Consider the following 25,810-nt stretch of genomic DNA (forward strand, 5'->3'; position numbering starts at 1 on the left):
ATTTTTTTTATACTGGACTCCTCCTCCTCCACCACCTGTATAAATATATGTCATAACTTTCTGTGACCCCTAAATGTTTTCCAGCTTGCTCTTTTCTTTGCATTTCCTGACTTCCACAGAAGCATACAAATGAATAAACAAAAACAACTGCTCAAGAATTACCTAAAATTGTTTTATCCATTTCCTTACTTTATAATTACTCTTTAGCATGCTTCAATGAGGATTTCATCTTTACTACAAACCTGACATTGCTCTTGTCATGTCATAGGTGACTTCCATCTTGACATCCGATGGCAACTTCTCTGTCTTCATTCCTGAAAATTCTAAGTAATGTCCAACACAATCATTTAGTTTTTCTGGAAAAATAAATGTCACTTTTATCTGATTATTTAGGTTGAAATCTTAGTAGTCAAACTTGATTAATCTCGTTCCTTTTTTTCCTACATACAATATGTCAGTGAGTCCTGCATATTCAACCTCTAAAATATATGCAGAATGAGTCCACTGTGTTTCAAAGCTCTGTTCCCACCCAACACCAAAACATTATCTTTTTCTACAAGTCTATTCTTTACCTGATAATATGCTATATTTAAAATATATAGTCTTTGTTGAACTTTACCATATATATAACATATACATGTATATATATATACACAGAAAAATACAAAAACTATTAATTTAAGTCTTTACTGAAGTCTCTTGAAAGGGTGCAGATGGGGAAGTCCTTTGTTTAATAGAAAATAAACTTACTTACTCATCTGTCCTCCTCAAAGTTCTGAACTGTGCAGGATTTGCTTGCCTTCATAAAAACTTCACTAGTAGCCTATTGTTGATCAAAACCCTTAACAATAACAGAAACAGTCAATTAACACATATTTTGTATATCTATTGCATACTGTATTCTTAAAATAAACCTAGAAAAAAGAAAACATTACTAAGAAAATCATAAGAGAAAATCTATTTACCATTTATTAAGTGGAAGTGAATCATCATAAAGGTCTTTGTCCTCACTGCCTTTCTGATGAGTAGACTGAGGGCTGGTTTTGCTGTTTCAGGGATGATGAAGGTAGAAGAAAATCTTCATCTAAGTGGACTCATGAAGTTCAAACCTTAAGAGCCAACTGTGTATGTAAATTTTAGAACACCACCAGCCTGGGTGACACAGTGAGACTCTGTCTTTACTAAAAATAAATTAGATGGACATGGTGGCACAAGGCTGTATTCCTAGCTACTTAGGAGGCTGAGTGGGAGGATTGCTTGAGTCCAGAAGTTGGAGGCTGTGGTGAGCAATGATCCCACCCCTGCACTCAGGCCTGGGCAACAGAGAGAGACCTTATCTCAAAAACAAACAAAATTTTGGAAGAATAAAGTGGCTGTATTAATTTACCAGACTTCTATAACAAGGTACAACAAACTGGCTGGCTTAAAAAACAGAAATTTGGGCGCAGTGTCTCACGCATGTAATTCCAGCACTTTAGGAGGCCAAGGCGGGTGGATCTCCTGAGGTCGGTAGTTCGAGACCAACCTGACTAACATGGAGAAACCCCATCTCTACTAAAAATAAAAAATTAATCAGACATGGTGGCACATGCCTGTAATCCTAGCTACTCAGGAGGCTGAGGCAGGAGAATCACTTGAACCTGGGAGGCAGAGTTTGCAGAGAGCTGAGATTGCGCCATTGTACTCCAGCCTGGGCAGCAAGAGCAAGGCTCTGTCTCAAAAACAAACCTAGAAATTAATTTTCTCGCAATTCTGGAAGCTAGAAGCTTGAGATCAAGTCTGAGATAACCCTGTTGACAGGATAGGTCCCTTCTAAGAGCTGTGAGGGAAGAATCTAACCTCTCTTCTTGGCTTATAGAAGCCATCTTCTCCCTGTCCTCACACCGTCTTTCCTCTGTATGTGTCTGTGTCCAAATTTTCTCTTCTTCTAAGGACACTAGTTATATTGGATTAAGGCTCACCCTATTTACCTGATTTTAATTTAATTATCTTTTTAAAGACCCTGACTCTAAATGAAGTAATATTCTGAGTTACTGGGGATTAGAACTTTAGCATGTGAATGTTTTTGGAGAAGAGGGCACACAGTGCAGCTGATAATAGTGATTTTCCTGCTTTTGTTTGGATATTTGCGATTTTGCCAAAGACAATTTATAGAATCATTTTATTGGTTCTTTTCTCCATTTTCACAAACTCTGAAGCTAATATCTAGCTTAATAAAGAGAAATAAGGCATATACAGTATTTAAGATACTGAATCTTTGATAGGAAAGCTGGATGCTGCTGTAAAGTACCCTTAAGTCTTTCAAAATATTGTTCTAATGAGTAAAATTAAGGACATTTCAGGACACAAGATATATTAATTGTACGGTAAAGCAAATGTTAGTTTCAGTCTTTCCTATTAAGAAGCAATAGTTGAAGCATTTTCAATAATGACTGACTATACTTGTTTCTCCTCATAATAATAAATTTATAATAACCAAAACACATGGACTTGACACTAGCAGTATTTGTTAACAATTTTCAATTAACGTGTTGCCAAGGTTCTGATCCTTCAATCCTGTACTACGGAAATATTAATCAGGGTAGACTAAGCTTTCTAGTGCAAATACCTTGAAGGAGAAGGTAATTCCTAAATATACAGAGTTAACTTGACTGTCTTGTTGTATCCTGTGTCATCTCCCCCGTATTAATATTTGATAATGTGTTTAATTTCTATAAATGCCTAAAGCAGAACCACAGCTCCTCTTTGGAAAATGGCAAATTTTTAGCATAAAAGATTATGTGAATAGTACCAAAGCACTACCACATAGTAACTAATATTTCTATTAAAATATTATGTATCTGAAAAATAAAACATGCAAGTCTTAAGTATGACACAAAGCAAAGGTTAATGCTTCTTGGATTACATTTCTAGAGAGCTTACCATGGGTATAAATAGTTGACTGTTTTGTTTGTATTATGTGACTGACAATGTCACTGAAAACCTGCCCAATGCAATTTTAGCTATGGATTCAGTTGGCCTTTGTGAAGGTTCCTAGAACTCTAAGAAAATTATGTTAAGTTCCCTAGTCTGTGATATTTGGTTATGGCTGCCCAATAGACTAATAGCTTCTTAGCGTTTGTTTTTTCCTTGCTTGTTTCTTAGTTTATTCACCTCTCTTATACACTATTTTGTAAAGTTCAGGATGCATCCTATGAAAAATTCTTAGCTAAGGTTTGAAGCTTATTAATTTAATATTTATTTTTTTATTATTTTGATAGCCTATCCATTTAAGCAAGTTTGATGGTCAAATTAAAAATATCCATATTATATTGATTCTTTTACAAATAAATAGCCTTTTATATTTTTATGAATTAAGGTTATATGATTATAGATATTCTAAAATCTTCTACTGTCTATTAAGCCTGTGTGTTATAGGATACAAGTTTTCTTTTGTTGGATTTCTTTCTTCCCTTTTATTGTTGGCTCTTCTTTTTGATTTTTATGATTGGGTGATCAACTGTGTATTTTAGATTCATTGTTAGTCTGTTTATGAGTTCTCTGCTTACTTTAGCTTTTCACCAAAAAGGAGAAAGAGAATTGGTGGGACAGACTCCTGGATAGGGTGAGCCAATAGCTTCTTCTGAGTAGTACAGACTCCCTGTTTCTCCTGAATATAGGTAGACTACTGAAGGTCCTCTTTTACCTTTTTGACCCACCATCAGCTCTCTCTGCTTTACCTGGCAACAGGCATCTCTGTTGCTTTGTCTGGGCCAAAGAGAGATTACCCTATATGCTGTTACTTCAATATTCAAACCAATCACTCTTGGTTTTCTAGGATCCCTCCAATATTCACTACTTAGATAGTTCTAAGATCCCTCCAATATTCACTACTTAGATAGATACTATCTAAGTAGTGAATATTGTAGGCTTAGCAAACCTTTGGACCACCTCCTATCTTTTTAGGAGTTTTCTTCTGTGCATGTTCTACACATGTGTTTCTTCTCTTTTTTTCATGGAAGGACTCCCCATTTCTAGAAACCCAAGGATACTACTTTCTTTTTTTAAAAAAAATACATTTTTAGAAGATACGGAGATTTACTCTTCTGTAGTTTCCTGGCACTTGGAGTGAGATGCGAAGCCTCTGGCAAGTATTTACTCTTATCTTAAACCAGTCTCCAAGACACCTACATTTTAAAAGTCCTTTTATTTTGATACAATTTCAGTGTTACATAAAAGCCGCAAAAATAGTAGAAAGACTTCTCAGTTACTCTACGTCCAGTTTTTTCAAGCGTTAACATTTTATTACATTGGCTTTATTTATCTTTATGTTTGTGTGTATATCTGTGTACTCTATCTGAATAATTTAAGATGAATTATTCAAGATAAGTTGTAGTGATATCATAAAAAATGGCAGCATAGAAAACTAAAAAAAAAAAATCTGTCCTCTATAACAGTGATTGAACTGGCAAAATCAGAAGTGACTTTTTTTGGAACTCTGGAATGTAATTTTGGAATCTAACCAACAACTTAGGAACACCCACAGGAGTGTGTAATAAAGAAGGAAGCTGCTAAATTTCAGTAAAAGAGTTTTATCGCATTTTAACGTACCCTCTTTATTATTCAGGGTTCTATAGAGAAACAGAATCAAGAAAACTTACATGTATAGAGAGATATTTATTTCAAGGAGTTTGCTCATGTGATTTTTGAGGCTTGGCAAATCCAAAATATGTAATAAGTAAGGAGTTTGAATCAGTAATCAACATTTCTCATTAAACAGAAGGCCAAGACCTGATAACTTCACTGCTGAATACTACCAAATATTTAAAGATGAATTAATACCAATCCTTCTTAAACCCTTCTAATAAATTAAAAAGGAGGAAAAACTTCTAAACTCATTTTACAAGGTTACCATCACCCTTATACCACAACCAGACAAGGACACTACAAGAAAAGAAAATTACAGATCAGTGTCCCTAATGGACATAGATGGAAACACCCTCAGCAAAATGCTAGCAAACCAAATTAAACAGCACATTAAAAGGATCATACACTATGATCAAATGAGTTTTACCTTTGGGATGCAGTGATGGTTCAACATATGCAAATCAATAAGTGTTATACACCACATTGACAGAATGAGGAAAAAGCATTATATGATCATCTCAATAGATGAGAAAAGAATTTGACAAAATTTAACATCATTTAATGATTTAAAAAAACTCTTAAAAAATAGATATAGAAGGAATTTACTTTAACACAACATAAGCCAGATATCACAGTAGTACGGCGAACATATTACTCAATGGTTGACAAGACTAACATTTTTCTCTAACAAGAGAAGTATACCACTTTCACTCTCACCAATTGTATGCAACGTACTAGAATTTTTAGCCAGAGCAGTTAGGCAAGTAAAAGGAGTAAAAGGCATCCAAATAAAAAAGGAAGATATAAAATAATCTCTGCTACCAGATGACATGACATTAAGTATAGAAAACCCTAAAGATTCCATCGTAAAACTATTAGAACTAATAAATTCAGAAAAAATACAGGATATGAAATCAACATAAAAATTAGATATATTTTTGTGCACCAACAAGAGCTCTCAAAAAAGTAATTCAGAAGAAAATCCCACTTAAAATAGCATCAAAAAGGGTAAGATACCTAGGAATAAACTTAACCATGGAGATGAGAGATCTGTACACTGAAAACCATAAAACATTACTAAAAGAAATTGAAGAAGAAAACAAATAGGAAGATATTTCATATTTGTGGATTGGAAGAAGTAATATTGTCAAAATATTCGTATGATCCAGAGCAGTCTACAGATTCATTGCAGTTTCTATCAAAATTCCAATGGCATTTTTCACAGAAATAGACAGTACAATTCTAAAATTTTCTGGAACCATGAAAGACTCCAAATTTGTCACAGAAGCAATCTTGATCAAGAAGAACAAAGCATCAAATTTCCTGATTTGAAATTATATTACAAATCTATAGTAAGCAAAACAGTATAGTAGTGTCATAAAAATGGACATATAAACCAATGGAACAGGAGGAAGAGACCAGAAATAAACCCATGCATATACAACCAATGAATCGTTGACAAAGGCAACAAGAATACACAATGGGGCAAGAATATTTTCTTCAACAATTGGTTTTAAGATAACTGGATATTCACATGCAAAAGAATGAAATTAGACCATTATGTTACACTATACACAAAATCATCTCAAAATACGTTAACGACTGAAACATAAGACATTGAAACTATGTAACTCCAAAGAGAAAATATCGGGGAAAAGCTTTGTAACATTAGCCTTGGCAATAATTTCTTGGATATGACACCAAAAGCACAGACAACAGAAGCAAAAATGAAGTGGGACTACCTCTAATTACAGTGTATCTGTCCAGCAAAGGAAACAATCAATAGAGTGAAAAGGAAGCCTATGGAGTGGGAGAAAGTATTATTTGTAAGCCACACATCTTATAAGGGATTGATATCCAAAATTTGTAAGGGATTCATACAATTTGGTGGCAAAATATTGACCAGCTTGGCCAACATGGCGAAACTCTATCTCTATTAAAAGTACAGAAATTAGCTGGGTGTAGTGATGCATGCCTATAATCATAGCTTCTTGGGAGGCTGAATCACGAGAATTATTTGAACCTGGGAAGCAGAGGTTGCAGTGAGCCAAGATCGCACCACTGCACTCTGGCCTGGGCAACAAAGCCAGACTCTGTTAAAAAAAAAAAAAGCTGATATTGTTCAAAACTCCTTGAGTGTGTTGTAATTTTACCTTTTGGGATTTTTGGGATACATCTGTCACCAAATACATATACATTGTAATAAAAATTGATGCTTTACCATAATTTATATTGGCTATACTGCATCTTAAATATCTTTGTTTTAATGAACACAAGAACTGTGTAATATTTTAATTCAAGAAGAATTGATATTATTTTCTAATTTTTTGAACTCTGCTATAACATTTAAAAATAGCATGTATGGGCTGGGTGTGGTGGCTCATGCTTATAATCCCAGCTCTTTGGGATGCTGAGGCAGGGGGATCATTTGAGGTCAGGAGTTTAAGACCATCCTGGCCAACATGGCAAGACCCTGTCTCTACTAAAAATACAAAAATTAGCTGGGCTTGGTGGCAGGCACCTTTAGTCTCAGCTACTCAGGGGGCTGAGGCAGGAGAAATGCTTGAAATCAAGAGGCGGAGGTCACAGTGAGCCAAGACGGCACCACTGCCCTCCAGCCTGGGTGACAGAATGAGACTCTAAAAAATAAGTAAGATAAATAAGTAAATAAAAATAACATGTATGGAATACAGAAATCTTTGTAGAATTTATGTAAAATCCACACTGACTTTTCATATTTTATTTAGCTTGTGAATTTCCCTTGAAGCTATACATATCTATAATAATTGTACTGTATTAAGTTTCTTAGAACAGTTTAGTAGGACTCTAGAGGCCTTGATGGTCTCTTTAATAAATTCAGGTTAACTAGTAATGCTTATTTCTACAATGTTATTTCTGTTGTTCTAATGAAGTTCTCATTATGTTTTTTATATATCTTTTAATAGCTTTCTTACTAGCCAATTGTTGTACTTCTGTTTTCTCTGCATCTCTTCCAAAGCACAAATTAAATGTAATACATTGTCTTAGTCTGGCTGCTATAACAAATTACCATAGACTGGGTGGCTTCAACAACAAACATGTTTCTCAGAGTTTTGGAGGTTAAAAAGTCCAAGATCAAGGTGACAGCGGGTCCCATATCTAATGGGTTACTGCTTCCTAGTTTTCAGTTGTTATCTTCTTACAGTATCCTCACATGGTGAAGAAGAGAGGTAAATGAGCATTCTATGCTATTTCTTTTTGTAAGGACATTAATTCCGTCATGAGGGCTGTCTTCTAATGACCTAATTGCCTCCCAAAGGCCCAATACTCAAATATAATCATCTTGGGGATGGGACACAAAATTTTCTAATTCCCAGAATTTTTACTTTATAGTTATTTAGAAAGTTATTTTGGATGGTGGATGTGGGGGCGGGACTAGACTGCAGCCTTGACTCAGATAGACAGAACAGTGTGTGGAGGCTCCCATCATGAATTTTTGCTCCAGAACAATGGCAGGAATAAGTAAGAAAACTGGAGAGGACCCACAGACCCTCTGAAGGAAGCAGATTGCTCCTGCGGGACTCAGGAAACACCCCAAATAATGTGAGTGTCCAAACTGTGGAACTGGGAAAGGGAAATTGTATGCCCCTGAATACACACCCCTCACTGGGGAAACTGAAGATGTAGATTACAGGAGAAGATGATGACTTTACCCGGAGATGAATCATTTTAGAGAGCCGAGTGAAATACAGGGTAGAGGAAGCAGCAGGAAAAGCCCTGTGAGCTTGCTGGGTCCCCTAGCAAGCCGTATCTCTCTGGCCTCAAGGGGTCCTTTGGGAGGGTGGCCAGAGGCACTGAGAAAAGACCACAGGAACAAGGAAATCTCCAGCTGAACTTTGTAATAATTTGAACTGATTGAGAAGCCTCCTGGCCAGGTCTTGGAGGAGGGCATGAATCTGGTGTGCAGATTCTGCAGGCAGGGGAGCAAGGAAAGCCATATTTGCCTTTTGAAGCTGGGAGGCAGGTAGCCTGGGGTAAGTTCTCGGCTCTGCTTGCCCACTGCCTGGAAACAGACTTGGTGCTGTTGGTGGAGGCATGGTGGGAGTGAGACCAAACCTTTAGATTGCTTGGGAGCTGGATGAGGCCTGTGACTCTGACTTTACCCCACTTCCCTGACAACCTACATGACACAGTAGAGACAGCCATAATCCCCCTAGGAGCATAACTCCATTGACCTTGGAACCTCATCCTCATCCTCCACAGCAGCTGCAGCAAGACCCACCCAAGGAGAGTCTGAGCTCAGACATCCCTAGCTCTGCCCCCACCCAGTGGTCCTTCCCTACCCACCCTGCTAACTGAAGACAAATGGCACATACTCTTGGGAGTTCTAGTGCCCTGTCTATCACCTGTTCCTTTTCATACTGCCACAGCTGATGCTTTCTGGAAAGCATCACCTCCTGGCAGAAGGCCAACCAGCACAAAAGTAGTGCATTAAACCACAAAAGCTAAGGAACTTTACAGAGTCCATTTCATCCCCCTGCCACTTCCTTCAAAACAGGTGCTGGTGTCCATGGCTGAGAAACCCAGAGATGGTTCACATCACAGGACTCTGTGTAGACAACCCCAAGTACCAGCCCAGAGTCTGGTAGACTTGCTGGGTGACTAGATCCAGCAGAGAGATAATAACTACATCTCAGGTCTTAGAAAGACACATCCATAGGTAAAGGGGGAGAGTATTACATCAAGGTACTACCCCATAGGACAAAAGAATCTGAACAACAGCATTTAACCCTAGACCTTCCCTCTGACAGAGCCTATGCAAGTAAGAAAGAACCAGAAAATCAACTCTGGTAATATGACAAGACAAGATTCTTTAACACTCCCCCAAAATCGCACTAGCTTACTAGCAATGGACCCAAACCAAGAAGACATCCCTCATTTACCTGGAAAAGAATTCAGGAGATTAGTTATTAAGCTAATCAGGGAGGCACTAGAGAAATGCAAAGCTCAATGTAAAAACATGATAGATAAAAAACAAATACAATAAGTGAAGGGAGACACATTCAATGAAATAGATAGCTTAAACAAAAAACAATAACATTTCAGGAAACAATGCACACACTTACAGAAATGCAAAAGGATATGGAAAGTCTCAGCAAAAGAATGGAACAAGTAGAGGAAAAAAATCCAGAGTTTGAAGACAGGGTCTGAATTAACCTAGTCCAACAAAGATAAAAAATAAAAATAAATAGGAAAATATGAACAAAGCCTCCAAGAAGCCTGGGATTATGTTAAATGACCAAATCTAAGAATACTTGGTGTTCCTGAGGAATAAGAGAAATCTAAAAATTTGGAAAATATATTTGGGAAAATAATCAAGGAAAACTTCTCCAGCCTTGTTAGAGATCTAGGCATCCAAATACAAGAAGCACAAAGACTACCTGGGAAATTCATCACAAAAAATCATCACTTAGGCCTATTATCATCAAGTTTCCTAAGGTTAAGATGAAGGAAAGAATCTTAAGAGCTTTGAGACAAAAGCACCAGGTAACCTGTAAAGGAAACCTATCAGATTAACAGCAGATTTATCAGCAGAAGCCCTATAAGCTAGAAAAGATTGGGGCCCTATCTTCAGCCTCCTCAAATAAAACAATTATCAGCCAAGAATTTTGTTTCTAGTGAAACTAGGCTTCATACATGAGGTAAGGTACAGTCTTTTTCAGGCAAACAAATGCTGAGAGAATTTGCCATTACCAAGCCACCACTACAAGAACTGCTAAAAGAAGTTCTAAATCTTGAAATAAATCCTAGAAACACAATAAATCCTGGAAACACAGCAAAACAGAACCTCTTTGAAGCATAAATCTCACAGGGTCTATAAAACAAAAATAGAATTTACAAAACAGCAACAACAAAAAACAAGGTATACAGGCAACAAATCGCATGATGAATGGAATGGTGCCTCACATCTCAATACTAACATGGGATGTAAATGATCTAAGTGCTCCACTTAAGAGATTAAGAATTGCAGAATGGATAAGAATTCACCAGCCGACTGTCTGCTGCCTTCAAGAGACTCACCTAACACATAAAGACTCAAATAAATGTAAGGTAAAGGGGTGGAAAAAACAAACATTTCATGCAAAGGGACACCACAAGTGAGCAGGAGTAGCTATTCTGATACCAGACAAAACAAAAACTTTAAAGGAACAGCAGTTAAAAAAGACAAAGATATAACATGATGATAAAAGACCTTGTTCAACAGGAAAATATCACAATCCTAAATATATATGTTTTAATACTGGAGCTTCCAAACTTATAAAGCAATTACTAATACACCTAAGATAGGAGATAGACAGCAACACAATAATAGTGGGAGACTTTAATACTCCACTGATAGCACTAGACAGAAAGTCAGCAAAGAAATAATGGATTTAAACTATACACTGGAACAAATGGACTCAACAAATATATGCAGAACATCTCATCCAACAACTGCAGAATATACACTCTATTCATCAGTACATGGAATGTTCTCCAAGATAGACCATATTATAGGCCACAAAACAAAAGTCAATAAATTTAAGAAAACTGAAGTTATCTTAGGTACTTTTTCAGACTACAGTAGAGTAAAATTGAAAATCAGCTCCAAAAGGAACCTTCGAAAACATGCAAATACATAAAAATTAAATAACCTGCTCCTTAAATGATCCTTGGGTCAAAAATGAAATCAAGATGGAAATTTAAAAATTCTTTGACCTGACTGACAGTAGGTACTGATAAAACCTATCAAAACATCTGATAGCAAAAGTGGTGCTAAGAGGAAAATTTATTGCTCTAAATGCCTACCTCAAAAAGTGCAAGAGCACTAACAGATAATCTAAGGTAACACCTCAAGGAACTAGAGAAACAAACAAAAAAACCAAACCCAGCAGAAGAAAGGAAACAATCAGAATGAGAATAGAACTAAATGAAATTGAAACAAAAAATACAAAAGATAAATCAGGCGTCCCCAAACTACGGCCTCGAGGGCTGCATGCGGCCCCCTGAGGCCATTTATCTGGCCCCCCACCGCACTTCAGGAAGGGGCACCCCTTTCATTGGTGGTCAGTGAGAGGAGCACAGTATGTGGCGGCCCTCCAACGGTTTGAGGGACAGTGAACTGGCCCCCTGTGTAAAAAGTTTGGGGACGCCTGAGATAAATGAAACAAAAAGCTAGTTCTTTGAAAAGATAAATGAAACTTATAGACTATTAGCAAGTTTAACCAAGAAAAGAAGAGAGAAAATCCAAATAAGCTCAATCAGAAATGAAATAGGAGATATTACAACTGACACCACAGAAATATAAAACATCATTCAAGACTACTATAAACACATAAACTAGAAAACCTAGAAAAGATGGATAAATTCCTGGAAAGATAGACCCCTCTTAGCTTAAATCAGGAAGAATTAGATACCCTGAGCAGATCAGTAACTAGCAGCAACATTGAAATGGTTATTTAAAAATTACCAACAAAAATAAGTCCTAAAATAGACACATAGACCAACAACAGACTAGAGAACCCAGAAATAAACCCAAATACTTATGTAAGTCAATGGATCTTTGACTAAGCAAACAAAAACATTAAGTGAGGAAAGAATACCCTTTTCAATAAAAGGTGTTGGGATAATTAGCTAGCCACATGTAGGAGAATGAAATTTGATTCTCATCTCTCATCTTATACAAAAATCAACTCAAGATGGATTAAGGACTTAATCTAAAACCTAAAACTATAAAAACTCTAGAAGATAATATTGGAAACCCTTTCTAGACATTGCCTTAGACAAGGACTTCATGACCAAGAACCTAAAAGCAAATGCAATAAAAACAAAGAAAAATAGCTGGAACTTAATTAAAGAGCTTTTTCATGGCAAAGGAACAATCAGCAAAATAACCCAGAAGGTAGAAAAAAAATCTTCACAATCTATACATCTGACAAAGGACTAGTATCCAGAATCTACAATGAACTCAAATAAATTAACAAGAAAAAAAAAAAAAAACCTTCAAAAAGTGGCCTAAGGCTATGAATAGACAGTTCTTCAAAGAAGATACACAAATGACGAAGAAACATATATGAAAAAAATGCTCAGTATCATGAAGGATCAGGGAAATACAAATTAAAACCATAGTGCAATACCGCCTTACTTCTACAAGAATGGCCTTAATAAAAAAATAAAAAAGCAGCTAGATGTTGGCATGGATATGGTGAACAGGAACATTTCTACACTGCTGCTAGGAAAGTAAACTAATAAAACCACTGTGGAAAACAGTATGGAGATTGCTTAAAGAACTAAAAGTAGAACTACCATTTTACTGGCTTTCTACCCAGAGGAAAAGAAGTCATTATATGAAAAATATACCTGCACATGCATGTTTGTGGCAGCACAGTTTGCTATTGCAAAAACATGGAACCAACCCAAATGCCTATCGATCAACCAGTGAATAAAGAAACCATTGTGTGTGTGTGTGTGTGTGCATATATATATATATATATATATATGATGAAATATTACTTAGCCATTAAAAAGAATGAATTAATGGCATTCACGATGACCTGGATGTGATTGGAGACTATTATTCTAAGTGATATAACTGAGGAATGGAAAACCAAACATCGTATGTTCTCACTCGTAAGTGGGAGCTAAGCTATGAAGAGGCAAAGAATGACGCATGAACTTTGGTGACTTAGAGGGAAGTGATGGAAGGGGGATGAGGGATAAACGACTACAAATAGGGTGCAGTGTATACTGGTTGAATGATGGGTGCACCAAAATATCACAGATCACCACTAAAGAACTTATGTAACCAACACCATTTGTTCCCCAATAACCTACAGAAATTAAAACATTTATTTTGAATTCATTTAGACATACATTCTTATCACATCTCACAGAAAAAAAGAAAATATAAGTAACAAATTTGTTTATGAAATTCCTAAAGCTTATTCATATGAATACTTTTCCTAAATCACTTTTCAATTCTACCTTTGATGTCTATATTTCCACATAATATTGCTGTGCTCTGAATATCTGTGTCCCCCAAAATTCATATTTGAAATCCTAACCACCCAGATAATAGGATGTAGAGCCTTTGGGAGGTGGCATTAGGTGGTAGGGACTTGCAACTTGAACATGCTAAGGCAGGAAATTGCTACAGAGAATTGGAGGTGCTGCTGTAATAAATTCGTAAAAATGTGGTAGTGGCTTTAGGGGAGAGGCTTGCAGAGTTTTGAGGGGCATGCCAGAAAAAGCATACATTGCTGTAAATGGACTGTTAAGGGTAATTCTGGTGAGGGCCCAAAAAGAAAAGAAGAGCGCAGTACAGAATGTCTCAGTCTTCTTAAACAATACCTAAGTAATCCTGAGGAGAATGTTGGTAGAAATATAGACAGTAAAGGCCATTTTGATGGGAGGCCATTCTCCAATGGAAATGAGGGACATATCATAAAGCAATAGAGGAAAGGCCTTCTTTGTTACAATGTGGTAAAGAACTCGGCTCACTTTTGTTCAAGTTCTAGTGTTTTGTGGAAGGTAGAACTATGGGTGATTAAATTGAATATTTGGCTGAGGGAAATATCCGAGCAAAGTGCTGAAGCTGTAGCTTGGCTCCTCTTGACTACTAATAGTAAAGTATAAGAGGAGAGAAATGATTTAAAGATGGAATTGTTAATCAAAACATATGGACTGCTTAAAAATTTGGAAACTTCTCAGCCTCCAAATATAGTAAAGAATGAGAAAGCATGTTCAGAAGAGAACATGAAGGGTGTGGCCTAATGATCATCTGATAAATTAGCCACCTCAAAAAAAGCCAAGATCTATTGTCCAAGAAAATAGAATAAAATGGGAGATTGACCCTGAAAATAATTCAGAAGTCATCAATGTTCTTGAAACACTTTCATGGTCACTGTTGTCTAGTCATAGCATGAGAAAATCATTGTGCACTTTTTGATGAGCTTATACTTTAACTTATCAAGTCCATTCATGTGTAGGAAATGACAACTACATCATGACTTTGAGAGGATATTGATTGGAAGATACAATGTGATTGCTGAAGTATTTGAACATAAAAATATGTGCCTTGACAATTATGAAATACCTAATTTTTTGTGATACTTTTAATTTTAAACAGACAAGGACTCCTCTTTGCTTCCAGGATAATAATGTCTATTAACCTAATACAGTAAATAAGACTCTCCTGAGTTTTTTCACCCTTTCTATGACCTTTGCTTTCCTTAAAAAGTGTTCTAACAGCTCAGCTCGATATTTTTGTACATGCTTTGCATCTTTATTTGTTCATGCATGTTTTCAGAGAATTTTCTTTCTTTCTTTCTTTTTTTTTTTTTTTTTTTGACAGATGAGGTCTCGGTCTGTCCGCCAGGCTACATTGCAGTGGTGTGATCCTAGATCACTGCAGCTTCCAACTCCTGAGCTGAAGCAATCCTCCTGCCTCAGCTTTCTGAATAATGGGAATACAGGTGTGCCCCACCACACCCAACTAGTTTATTTATTTCTGGTAGAGATCGAGTCTCACTATGTTGCCCAGGCTGGTCTCAAACTCCTGGGCACAAGATCCTCTTGCCTTGACCTTCCAAAACATGGAGATTACAGACTTGAGCCATTGCACCTGGTATTTCCTCTTATGTGCTTCTTTCCTCCTTCACCTTGCCAAAGAGAACTACTTATCTTTTCAGGTTCAGCTAAAATACTAGCTGCTCCATGCATCCTTCATGGAGCCCTCCTATTTTAAGAAAATTTTCTCATTTGTGTTCTCCTAGGTATTTGTACATCTAACATTTATCACACTGTAATACATTTGCCAACTATTTTATGGAACTTGGTATCTATGCTTTTCTGTTGATGAAGTCAAGAACAGGAATTGTTTCTTGTTCATCTTTTGTTCACAGTGTCTAACATTTAATATATCAGTGTCTAACATTTAATAGGAACTCAATATTTGAATTAATGCTTAAAGTCATCCATTTATTCAAAAAATATTGAGTATAGTGTGCAAAATAATATACTAGGAGTTCAATATAGGGTAGTAAGTAGTACTCTTATTATCCTCAGGTATGGGATCAGAGATTTTGAGTGGTTAATTTGCCTAGTAAAAAGTGGTAGAGTTGTCTAACTGAAAATTGAGTGTCACCTGGGCGTGGTGACTAACGCCTGTAATCTCAGCACTTTGGGAGGCTGAGGTGGGCAGATCACAAGGGTGGATCATCCTGGCCAAGACAGTGAAACCCCATCTCTACTAAATATACAAAAAATAGCTGGGCGTGTTGGTATGGACCTGTAGTCCCCACTACTCGGGAGACTTGAGGCAGGAGAATCACTTGAACCCAGGAGGCGGAGGTCCCAGCTACTCAGGAGGCTGAGACAGGAGAATCGCTTGAACCTGGGAGGCAGAGGTTGCAGTGAACAGAGATCATGCCACTGCACTCCAGCCTGGTGACAGACCGAGTGTCCATCTCAAAACAAACAAAAAAGATAATTGAGTGTCCATAACTATTCATATCTATTTCCTTGAACTTAAGACTTTATAATTTTAAATAGCCATTCTGTGTTTTTTGTTTTCTAAAATTTAATATTTTGGTTTTCTGCATTTTCTAGTTTAATATAACTAAGTTATGAAATAAAATAAAAACAAAAATTGAATAAAGCAAATACTGTACTCAGCTTAGCTTTGCATTTGTTAGTGTTTTGTAAACTAACTGTAGTCTACTTAGGTATGATTATATAGGGATCCCTTCAAAGACTCTAGCATTCTTGTGATCACATTCACTTCCTCCTTGTCATTTGCATCATCTGTATGTGGCAGGAATTTTGAAAACCAGAAAAGTGTTGGAGAAAATGTTATGGAAACAGTAAGAATATGGTTTGAAAAGAATAAGTATTTTATGATCTGTATTCTAAATTCTATTAGCCTGGATAAAACATATCAAATCTAAAATACCAAGAGGTTTAAGTTAGATGCAATTGAAAATGAGTATCACTATTTAAGTAATAATGACATTTTCTTAGTGTTAATTTATCTTCTCAGTATTATCCACTATAAGACCCAACTTCCTAAGAAAATCTGAAAACCTTATCTACCATTTAAAAGTAATCTTTTAATCCCCTTAACATTTTATAATAGACTTTTATAATGAATTTCCATAAGCTTTCCATTGATGTGGTGCCACAAACTTAGAGTGGTTTTTCCTTTATAGTAATCCATTGGTTGCAAGTTGGACAAAATCCTAGGTGATAGAGTGACAGTAATTACTTTATTCTTTCCATCTTCTCTCTAATACTTCATTTATTTGCATTATTAATATTGCCTAGTCTGTTTCTTTGTAGATATTTTTTAAGTGACTGTTTTGTGAGGGATAGTTTTATCTAGATAATATATTCTATAAACTTTTAATGAAATATATTCTATAAATTTGTTTAGTTAAATCTAACTTCAATACATTGTATTATAGTGATTGTAAATGAATAACTGAAAGACACATTTGTGAAACCCTCTTAAGTTATGTCATCTCCCACCTTTTCAACAGGAGACCTCACATATGACCAGCTTACATGTGGTCTTAGTGAAGATTCCAGTGTCAATTTGATGTTAGTATTAAGAAAGTCTATTTTTTCTTATGAAATAAAAATAAATAGAATGTCCTTGAAAGAACTGGTTACTGGTAATCTCATTTTTTCTAAAACTGTACCCCAAATATTATCCCTCCGCTCCGTTGTCTACGTAGAGTCTCAATACCTGCTTTAGACTTAGAATTTTCTGGATCTCTTTTGGTACAGGGAAAGACATCTAAAACAAAGGAATGAAGAGCCCAGAAATAGATTCATGTGCACATATATGAATTAGAATAAAGAACCATTTTGGATCAATTACTAAATGATAAATAAATAAATATTATTTATATCATTGGTTAACTACTTAGACAAAAAGTAGAGTGTTCCAACTTAATCATTCACAAACACAGAAAATACCAGGTGACCTAATTTTTTTTCTTTTTTTCTCCTCCTTCTTCTTCTTTTTTTTTTTTTTTTTTTTTTTTTTTTTTTTTTTTTTTTAAAGACAGAGTCTCACTCTGTCACCCAGGCTAGAGTACAGTGGAACGATGTTGGCTCACAGCAACCTCAGCCTCCCCGTGGTTCAAGTGATTCTTCTGTCTCAACCTCATGAGTAGCTGGGATTACAGGCACCTGCCACCACACCCGGCTAATTTTTGTATTTTTAGTAGAGACAGGGTTTCACTATGTTGGCTAAGCTGGTCTCAAACTCCTGGCCTCAAACTATTCACCAGCCTCGGCCCCTCAAAGTGTTGGGATTACAGGCGTGAGCAAAGACACCCAGCTGCTATTTACTCCTTTTTTCTCACCAACCTTATTCAATGAATACTCTTAGGTGTAGTAAGTAATGACGGTAAAGAAACTGGAAAACATATGGAAAATCTAAATGAGAATTGTAAGAAACACGTGATAATCATAACTAATTTTGAGGTATAAATGCAAAATAGTACTCTGATGCTGGAAAGAAATGAGATAAAGACACAAAGGTCATCTGAATTAAAGCATTCTGTTATTTTTGAAGAAGGTAGAGATATTGATTAATTTATACCTTGTTAAATCACGTATTGAGAGTAGTATTGGCCGGGTGGGGTTGCTCATGCCTGTCATCCCAGTGCTTTGGGAATCTGAAGCGGGCGGATCATGAGGTCAGGAGTTCCAAGACCAGCCTGGCCGTCCTGGTGAAGCCCAATCTCTATTAAAAATACAAAAACTAGCGGGCGTGGTGGTGCATACCTGTAATCCCAGCTACTCAGGAGGCGGAGGCAGGAGAATTACTTGAACCAGGACCTGGGAAGCAGAGGTTGCCGTGAGCTGAGATCGCATCACTGCACTCCAGCCTGGGCTATGGAGCAAGACTCTGTTGGAGAAAAAAACAAAATAGTGTTAAGGGTAACTATTAAAGTAATAAAAATAACATAAATTTGTCAAAATCAGTATAGAGAAGAATAAAATTAATTTTTTTCAATAGAAAAGTAAAGAAATAGTATAATGTGTACAAAAATGCAAGTATATCAATGTCAAAATAAAGTAAATAAACTAAAACCACTGGTTGTCAGATCACATCTTAGATTAGATAAAAATGCAAATCCCAACTATATACTGTTTACAGAGGAAAGAAAAAAACCCCTTAGTATTGGAAAGGCTAAAAGTAAAGGGATGGTAAAAGTTATAACCAGGACCAGGCCAGTCAAAAACATAACTACTATCTTAATTGCTGTGTTAATAGTGGACCAAGTAGATTTTAATAGGCAAAGAATATTAGGGATAAATTGCATCATTACATAAAATGAGAAAGAATTCACAAGCAAGATGTAACAAGTATGAACACATATATTTAAAAAGCAAAGAAACTTGATAAATTTGCATGGATAAATTGACAAATCCACAATTACCATGGGAGATTTTAACATAGCCCTTTTAGTAATTAATATATCAACCATTTAGTATGGATAGCGAAAACTAACCCCACAATCATAAAATTTTATTTATAATGGTTGACACAAGCTTGGTATAATGATTAAATGTACACTTTGCACCCAACAATTGAATAATACACATCCTTTTTTTGCACACATATAACATTCACAAGTATTAAGTAGGACCACAAAACAAATGCCAAAAAATCAATATCACACAGATTATATTCTCTAAACAAAATACAGTTGCATTAAAAATCAATAACAAAAAGATAACTCTTAAATACTCTTGCCTTCTGATTTTTTTTTTTTTTTTTGAGAGAGTCTTGTTCTGTAGCCAGGTGCCAGGCTGGAGTGCACCTCCGCCTCCCAGATTCAAGCAATTCTCCTGCCTCAGCCTCCCCAGTAGCTGGGACTACAGGCGCACACCACCATGCTCAGCTAATTTTTGTATTTTTAGTAGAGACGGGGTTTCACCATGTTGGCCAGGATGGTCTCCATCTCTTGACCTTATGATCCGCCCACCTCAGTCTCCCAAAGTGCTGGGATTACAGGCGTGAGCCACCACGCCTGGCTGAATTTTTAAAATTAAGTAACTCATGGGTCAAAGATGAATTGAAATTGTATATTTAAAACTAAATAACAAAGCAATGCTGACAGAGGAATGAATAACCTTGAATGTTCATATTAGGAAAGACTGAAAATGAATTAACTAAATATCAGCTCAAGAAGGGAAAAATAAGAGCAACAATGAATGTCCAAAGAAAGAAAGAAAAAGAATTAAGAAAAGTGCAGCTATTCATTAAATAGAATTCAGAAAAATAAGGAGACTCAAATTCTGGTTGTTTTAATAAGTTCTGATGAGAGAAATGAAGAAAAAATGAGAGGGCATAAACTTCAAAGTGAAAGAGAAATATAGTGAGAAATATAGTAGATATACTAAAATTCATAAAATTTTTGTTGAAATTAGAAAATTCCTCCCTTAGGCAAACTTTCCAAAAATGGGGGAACATTTTTCACTTCATTTGATGAGACTTACAATCTTGATATCAAAACCAGACAAAGACAAAAGGAGAAATAAAATAATAGACAAATGTTATTTATATATATATGTGAAAAATCTTAAATATTAATGAACTAAATATGGCAATGTATATTAAAAACTTATGAGGTATAACCAGGTAGAGATTACCCAGAATGCAAGTATAGGCTATTATTCAAAAATCCATGAATACAATGTACTCAATTAATGATTTTAAAAGAAAAATCATATATTTATCTCAGTATATGCAGAAAAGAATTTGATTAAATTAAATGCCACATTATGATTAATAACAACAAACAAATCCTTTTGGTAGGCTGGTAATAGAAGGAAAACAACTTTCTGTAACTTTTTAATGGTCTCTACAAAAACCATACTCCCAACATAACAGTCAAACATTGGAAGCATTCTCTTTAAAATTAGAAAAAGAAATCTACTATCATGGCTTCTAGTGAATATTTTACCTGTCTTATCCCACAGAGTAAGGCAATATATGAAGATTGGAACTAAACAAGCAAAAAAAGCTGTTAAACACACACACTTGATGTGAATGGAAAGTCTAGCAAAGCACAGGGACTCTGTGAGTAACAATCTGGTTTCAAAGACTGAACTCAATCACTTCTGCTTTACTGATTGGTGACCCAGAGAGTAGAGAAAAAATTTATTCACTTCAGTTGCAATGCACATTGCAGTTTTGCTCCTTATGCATTTTCTCATCAACTAAAGAATTAACCACATTAATACAAATAACATTAGTGAAAGTTGATATCTTCTGATAGATTTGATTCTGCATTTAGACTTTTTCACTTTTTCATTATCATGAACAGTGTTACACTGAATATTTTTGTCTTTGTACATGTTGGTTGGTCTCTTTTAAATTTATTTTATTATATTTGCATGAGTGGGATTAATACATCAAAATTTTTGAACTATGGCTTTTGAAATATATTGACAAATTTCTAAAGCAATTTGTAATGGCCCTGGTAAGGTATATGACCAATATAAGTAAGTGAGCTTCTAAATATATGATTAACTTATGAATGAAAGGGTTCTTTAAATGGTGCTTATACTTGGTTAGTAGTGTTTTACTAATTCATGTATATGGTACATCAGTCTTTTCATTTTTAAGAAATAAGCTTTGTATTGCAAAATAATTTGCTAATAATTAGTTTTACTTGTACTCTATAGTATTTCTTATTACATACATTGTTACTGAAGCTAGAATTTGGGGGCTTTGTTATACAATTCTAACATTTTATATGTTTAACATTTTTCTAATGAGAAAGCCCTGAGAAATTGAATTAATAATGAATAAAAGGTAAAACTATTTAAGAGATTTATTTCTTTAACTTAGAAAATGTTAAATTTTTATATGTTGAAATGTTTTGCTGCATTTGATTTCCTGTGACAGATAAGAAAAGAATTATTTAGTCATGCTGTATATATACCCAAGAAGCAGTACAAACTAATGGATAAGATCACAAACTTAGAACCAAACTGCCTGCATTTAAATTCCAGCTGTACTGTGTACCAGCTCCAGGACCTTAAACAAATTGCTTTACTTTTCTTAGCTCCAGTTTTGTCTGTAAAAATGGGCATATAAGGTTGTTGGAAAGACTATATGAGTCATGTGCATAAAGCACTTAGAATATGGTGAATAGTCAGCATTCAGTAAGGCTTAGCTGTTATCATGGCAAAATATACTTGATAGATACCAGATGTGTGCTATATAGTTGGTCAATAGAAATTATAGTCAACCTTTACTTCTCTTTGGCTCCATCATATTTTTCTTATTTTTAATTTTGGGGCATTTGAGGATCAGAGTGATTGTTGTTTCCATTTTGTTCCTTTGTTTCTAGATAGGTGGAAACAACGTGTTCAACATACGTAGTCTTTGAAGGATAGCGAGAGGATGGGCACAGAAGATATCAAAGAGGAATTTCTCTGATTTTGGTCTGAATCCTCATTCTGTTATTTTTTTTTCTTATTTTCCAGATTAAATGCTTTATGGATAAAGAAAATTTGGATGGGAAGATTGAATATTGTAACTGTGCAATGGATTCCTCAGTGGAAAACATGTATGTAAACAAAATGTGGGTTCAATGTGAGAATGAAAATTGTTTGAAATGGAGATTGTTGTCAAATGAGGATGCAGCCAAAGTTGATCATAATGAACCTTGGTACTGCTTCATGAACACCGATTCAAGATATAGTAACTGCTTAATTTCTGAAGAAGACTTCCCTGAAGAGTCTCAACTTCATCAGAGTGGACTTAAGATTGTCTATTCACAGCTCCCTCTTGGAAGCCTGGTTTTGGTAAAATTACAGAATTGGCCAAGGTAAGGTTTGTGCTGTTTTATTACTTTTGAGGTGTAGCCTTGCTAGGTTTATGGATATTAAAAATCTTTTCAAAGAGTCAACATTTTTCTTTTGTCTACTTGTTTCTTAATTTCTTATCATTGTTCTTTTCCATACTTCTTTGGGTTTTGTTTCAAGCTTTTTAAATTGGCAAGTTAGGTAACTGAATCCAAATCTTATTTTCTTCCCAATACAGGCAATTAAAGCAATAGATTTTTCTCTAAGTAGTGCTGTAGCTTCATTATACAAATTTCGATATATTTTATTATTTTGAAATATTTACTGATTTTCTTTGTGATTTCTTTTTGAAATGGGTTATTTAGAAGTGTGTCTTTACTGAATATTGGGGTATTTTAATGCATCTGATTGAGTTCTCCTTTAAATCTGTTGTAATCAGTTCCAGTGAATCATATTGCATGGTCCACCATACCTTCTTGTGGCATAGCTTATGAATGTTTCATGACCATTTGCAAAGAATGTATTCTATAATTGTTGCCTAGATACCTAAAAATTTTTTTCTTTAGATTTATGTAGATTTATATTTCAATATTTTTCATCCTGGGTTGGTTTTCCCAAGTAGGCAGTGTGCACTTCCAGTATATAACTTCAAGTGTTATTTTTATCTAAGGTTTATTATAACCTATAATGTTTGTTCTGCTGCATTGCTTTGATTTTCTTACTTTAGGATTTTGATATAACTTATGGTGGATCTTCTTTGTCTATCTTTTGTATTACTTTTTCTTAAACTGTTTTTAATCTTTTCAATTTTTCAAATTTAATTTTTTTTTCTTTTTTGTTTTTCTGAAAGGTGTTATCAGTGGCTTTTGTGTTTCTTCTAGTTTAGTCTTTTTTGTTAACATTACAAAAAAAATTTCATTAGTTATGTTTCTTCTCTTTTCAAATCATGTTTTATTTCTTTTACTTTTTATTTTAGGTTCAGGGATTCATGTGCAGATTTGTTATGTGGGTAAACTTGTTTCATGGGGGTTTGTTGTGCAGATTATTTCATCACCTAGGTATTAATCCTAGGACCCCTTACTTATTTTTCCTGATCCTCTCCCTCCTCCCACCTTCCACCCTCTGGTAGTCCGTAATGTCTCTTATTCCCTTCTACATGTCTATGCGTTTCTGTTATCACTTTTTTTTTTTTAGTTGTTCTAATTATAATTTATGTTTTTTTTTTTCATTACTTGTATTACTTTCTTAATTTCTATTATTTCAACTTGAAATTTCAGGTACAATTTTGATCTTTGTAAGGCCATGCCTCTCTGATAAGCTTTCACTTTTTGGTAGGGGTATTATTTATTTTTAGCATAAAAAATTTATATTCGATTCAACTAGAATCTTTTCTTCTTGAGGACTTTTCTATGAAATGAGTTCTTATTTGTTCAAAGTCAAGAGGGAGTGCTAACTTTTTTTTTTGTCCATTGTCTCTCTGTTTTTCAGATTGAACTATTCCTATTGTTCTCTTTTTAAGTTCACCAATTCTTTTCTCTGTTATATTCACACTGTATTGGAAGTATCCATTGAGCTTTTAAAAATACTGTATTTTCAGTTCTAAAATGTTCATTTGGTTCTTTATATTTCCTATTTATTTACTAGACTTTATATTCTTTTTATTTTGGATCTTATTTAAACCTATTTAGCATGCTGCTTTTGCTACTATATCAGCAGGATGTGGGAGCACCTCTTTGTTACTCCCACATGTGAGTAAGAGTCAAGGCTCCCCACTCAGCCTCTACTGATTTACAAGGGAGGGGAGGGTGCCTCAGTTCTACTGGGCAGAGGTGAGAGTTCAAGCTCCACACTCACAACCCTAGCTAGTAGGGGTAGGGTGACCTTTTTATGTTGCCAGGTGAACTTCAGTGAGACCATATGGGTATCTTATTAACACTGGAAGGTGGTCAAAAACTTGGCTTCCTACTAAGCCTTTTCTTCTACCACCTGAACAGGAAGGGTACTTCATTATTGCTGGGTGATTTGCAGTCCAGGCTCACCACTGGCCTTTGGTTTGGGGTGTAAATGTAGAGGCCATATATTTTCCACGGCGTTTGTCAGTGATAGAGCAGTTATTCTGTATAAGTTTTCTGTCTTGCTGGGCCTCTCCTTTCCTGGTCCTTTGGCTAAAAAAAGGAGGCTTTATTGGAGCTTTCTTTGGTTTGTATGGTTATATTCACTGGTGTTTCTGGGTTGCTGACTTCCTCAGCACCCAGTTGAGGAATATAAAGCATAAGAAATGCACTGCTATGTCATTCCTGAGCTAATATATCATTTTTTCTTCAACATTGAGAATTTTTTTATGTTTGTTTCATATATAATATCCAGATTTTTCAGTAGAGGGAGAAATACAAAGAAATGAATCTACTTGATCTTGTTGAACCATATGTTAGAGGATAGTTTTTTGTTGTTTAGCTTTTTTCCCCTAATTCAGAGTTCCAGCGCCCTTATTTTATCATTCTCTCAAAGTATCAAAAATATGGCCTGTCTTTTGAAATTTCCTGGGTTTTTCTCTCCCCCATGTTTATTTTTACATTTTTAGAACTTTAAATTTTTATTTAGTTTAATTAGTCTACTTTAGCTTTTAGAGGAGTTTTAGGTGTGCAGAAGAATTGAGTGGAAAGTATGGAGAGTTTCCATGTATCCCTTTCTCCCTCTGACACACACAGCTGCTCTACCATCAACATCCCACACTGGTATGGTACATTTGTTATAATCCATGAAACAGAATTCAGTCATCATTATTAATAAAGTCTATACATGAGGATTCATTTTCTGAGTTATATATTCTGTGGGTTTTGACAATGTATAATGACATGTGTCCATCATTATAGTATATACAGGATAGTTCTACTGGCCTAAAAGTTCTCTGTTCTTCTCCTATTTATCCTTTCATCCCTCCAAATTCTTGATGACCATTTATCTTTTTACTATCCTCATAGTATTATCTTTTCTAGAATGCTGTATAGTTGGGATTATATAGTATTTAGTCTTTTCAGACTGTCTTCTTTTATTTACTAATATGCATTTACATTTCCTCCATGTCCTTTTATGTCTTGATTACTCATGTATTTTTGCTGCTGATTAATATTTCATTGCTTATATGGAGGACAGTTTATCCATTCACCTACTGAAGGATATCTTGTTACTTCCAAGTTTAGGCAATTATGAATAAAGCTTCTATACACAGCCATGTGCAGGCTTTTATATGGATCTGTTTTCAGTTCCTTTGGGTAAATATCAAGGAGTGCTTTTGCTGGAAAGTATGCTATGATTATGTGTGTGCATG

General features: G+C 35.2%; 1 protein-coding gene and 1 long non-coding RNA gene across 5 annotated transcripts in view; one reads left to right on the forward strand and one right to left on the reverse strand.

Moving 5' to 3' along the window:
* The window catches only part of ZCWPW2 (zinc finger CW-type and PWWP domain containing 2), a 153,945-nt gene that overhangs the window by 15,044 nt on the left and 113,091 nt on the right, over nt 1-25,810 (forward strand). For 2 of the 4 annotated variants that reach the window (XM_074405769.1, XM_074405768.1), the window contains exon 2: nt 22,162-22,505. In XM_074405769.1, coding sequence (XP_074261870.1) covers nt 22,162-22,505 — 344 coding nt within the window. Of the gene's footprint in view, nt 1-3,403; nt 17,245-17,796; nt 20,747-22,161; nt 22,506-25,810 lie in introns of those variants that run through there. The other 2 variants (XM_074405771.1, XM_074405770.1) reach the window with 2 other exon arrangements.
* Nucleotides 243-25,810, reverse strand: part of LOC141585633 (uncharacterized) — a 95,590-nt gene continuing 70,022 nt past the window's right edge. The window contains exons 4-5 of the long non-coding RNA XR_012519220.1: nt 755-841; nt 243-323 (exon numbers count right to left, since the gene is read on the reverse strand). This is a non-coding gene — a long non-coding RNA (uncharacterized LOC141585633). The remainder of the gene's footprint in view (nt 324-754; nt 842-25,810) is intronic.

This window comes from Saimiri boliviensis, chromosome 9, assembly GCF_048565385.1.
Source record: "Saimiri boliviensis isolate mSaiBol1 chromosome 9, mSaiBol1.pri, whole genome shotgun sequence".
Classification (NCBI taxonomy): domain Eukaryota; kingdom Metazoa; phylum Chordata; class Mammalia; order Primates; family Cebidae; genus Saimiri; species Saimiri boliviensis.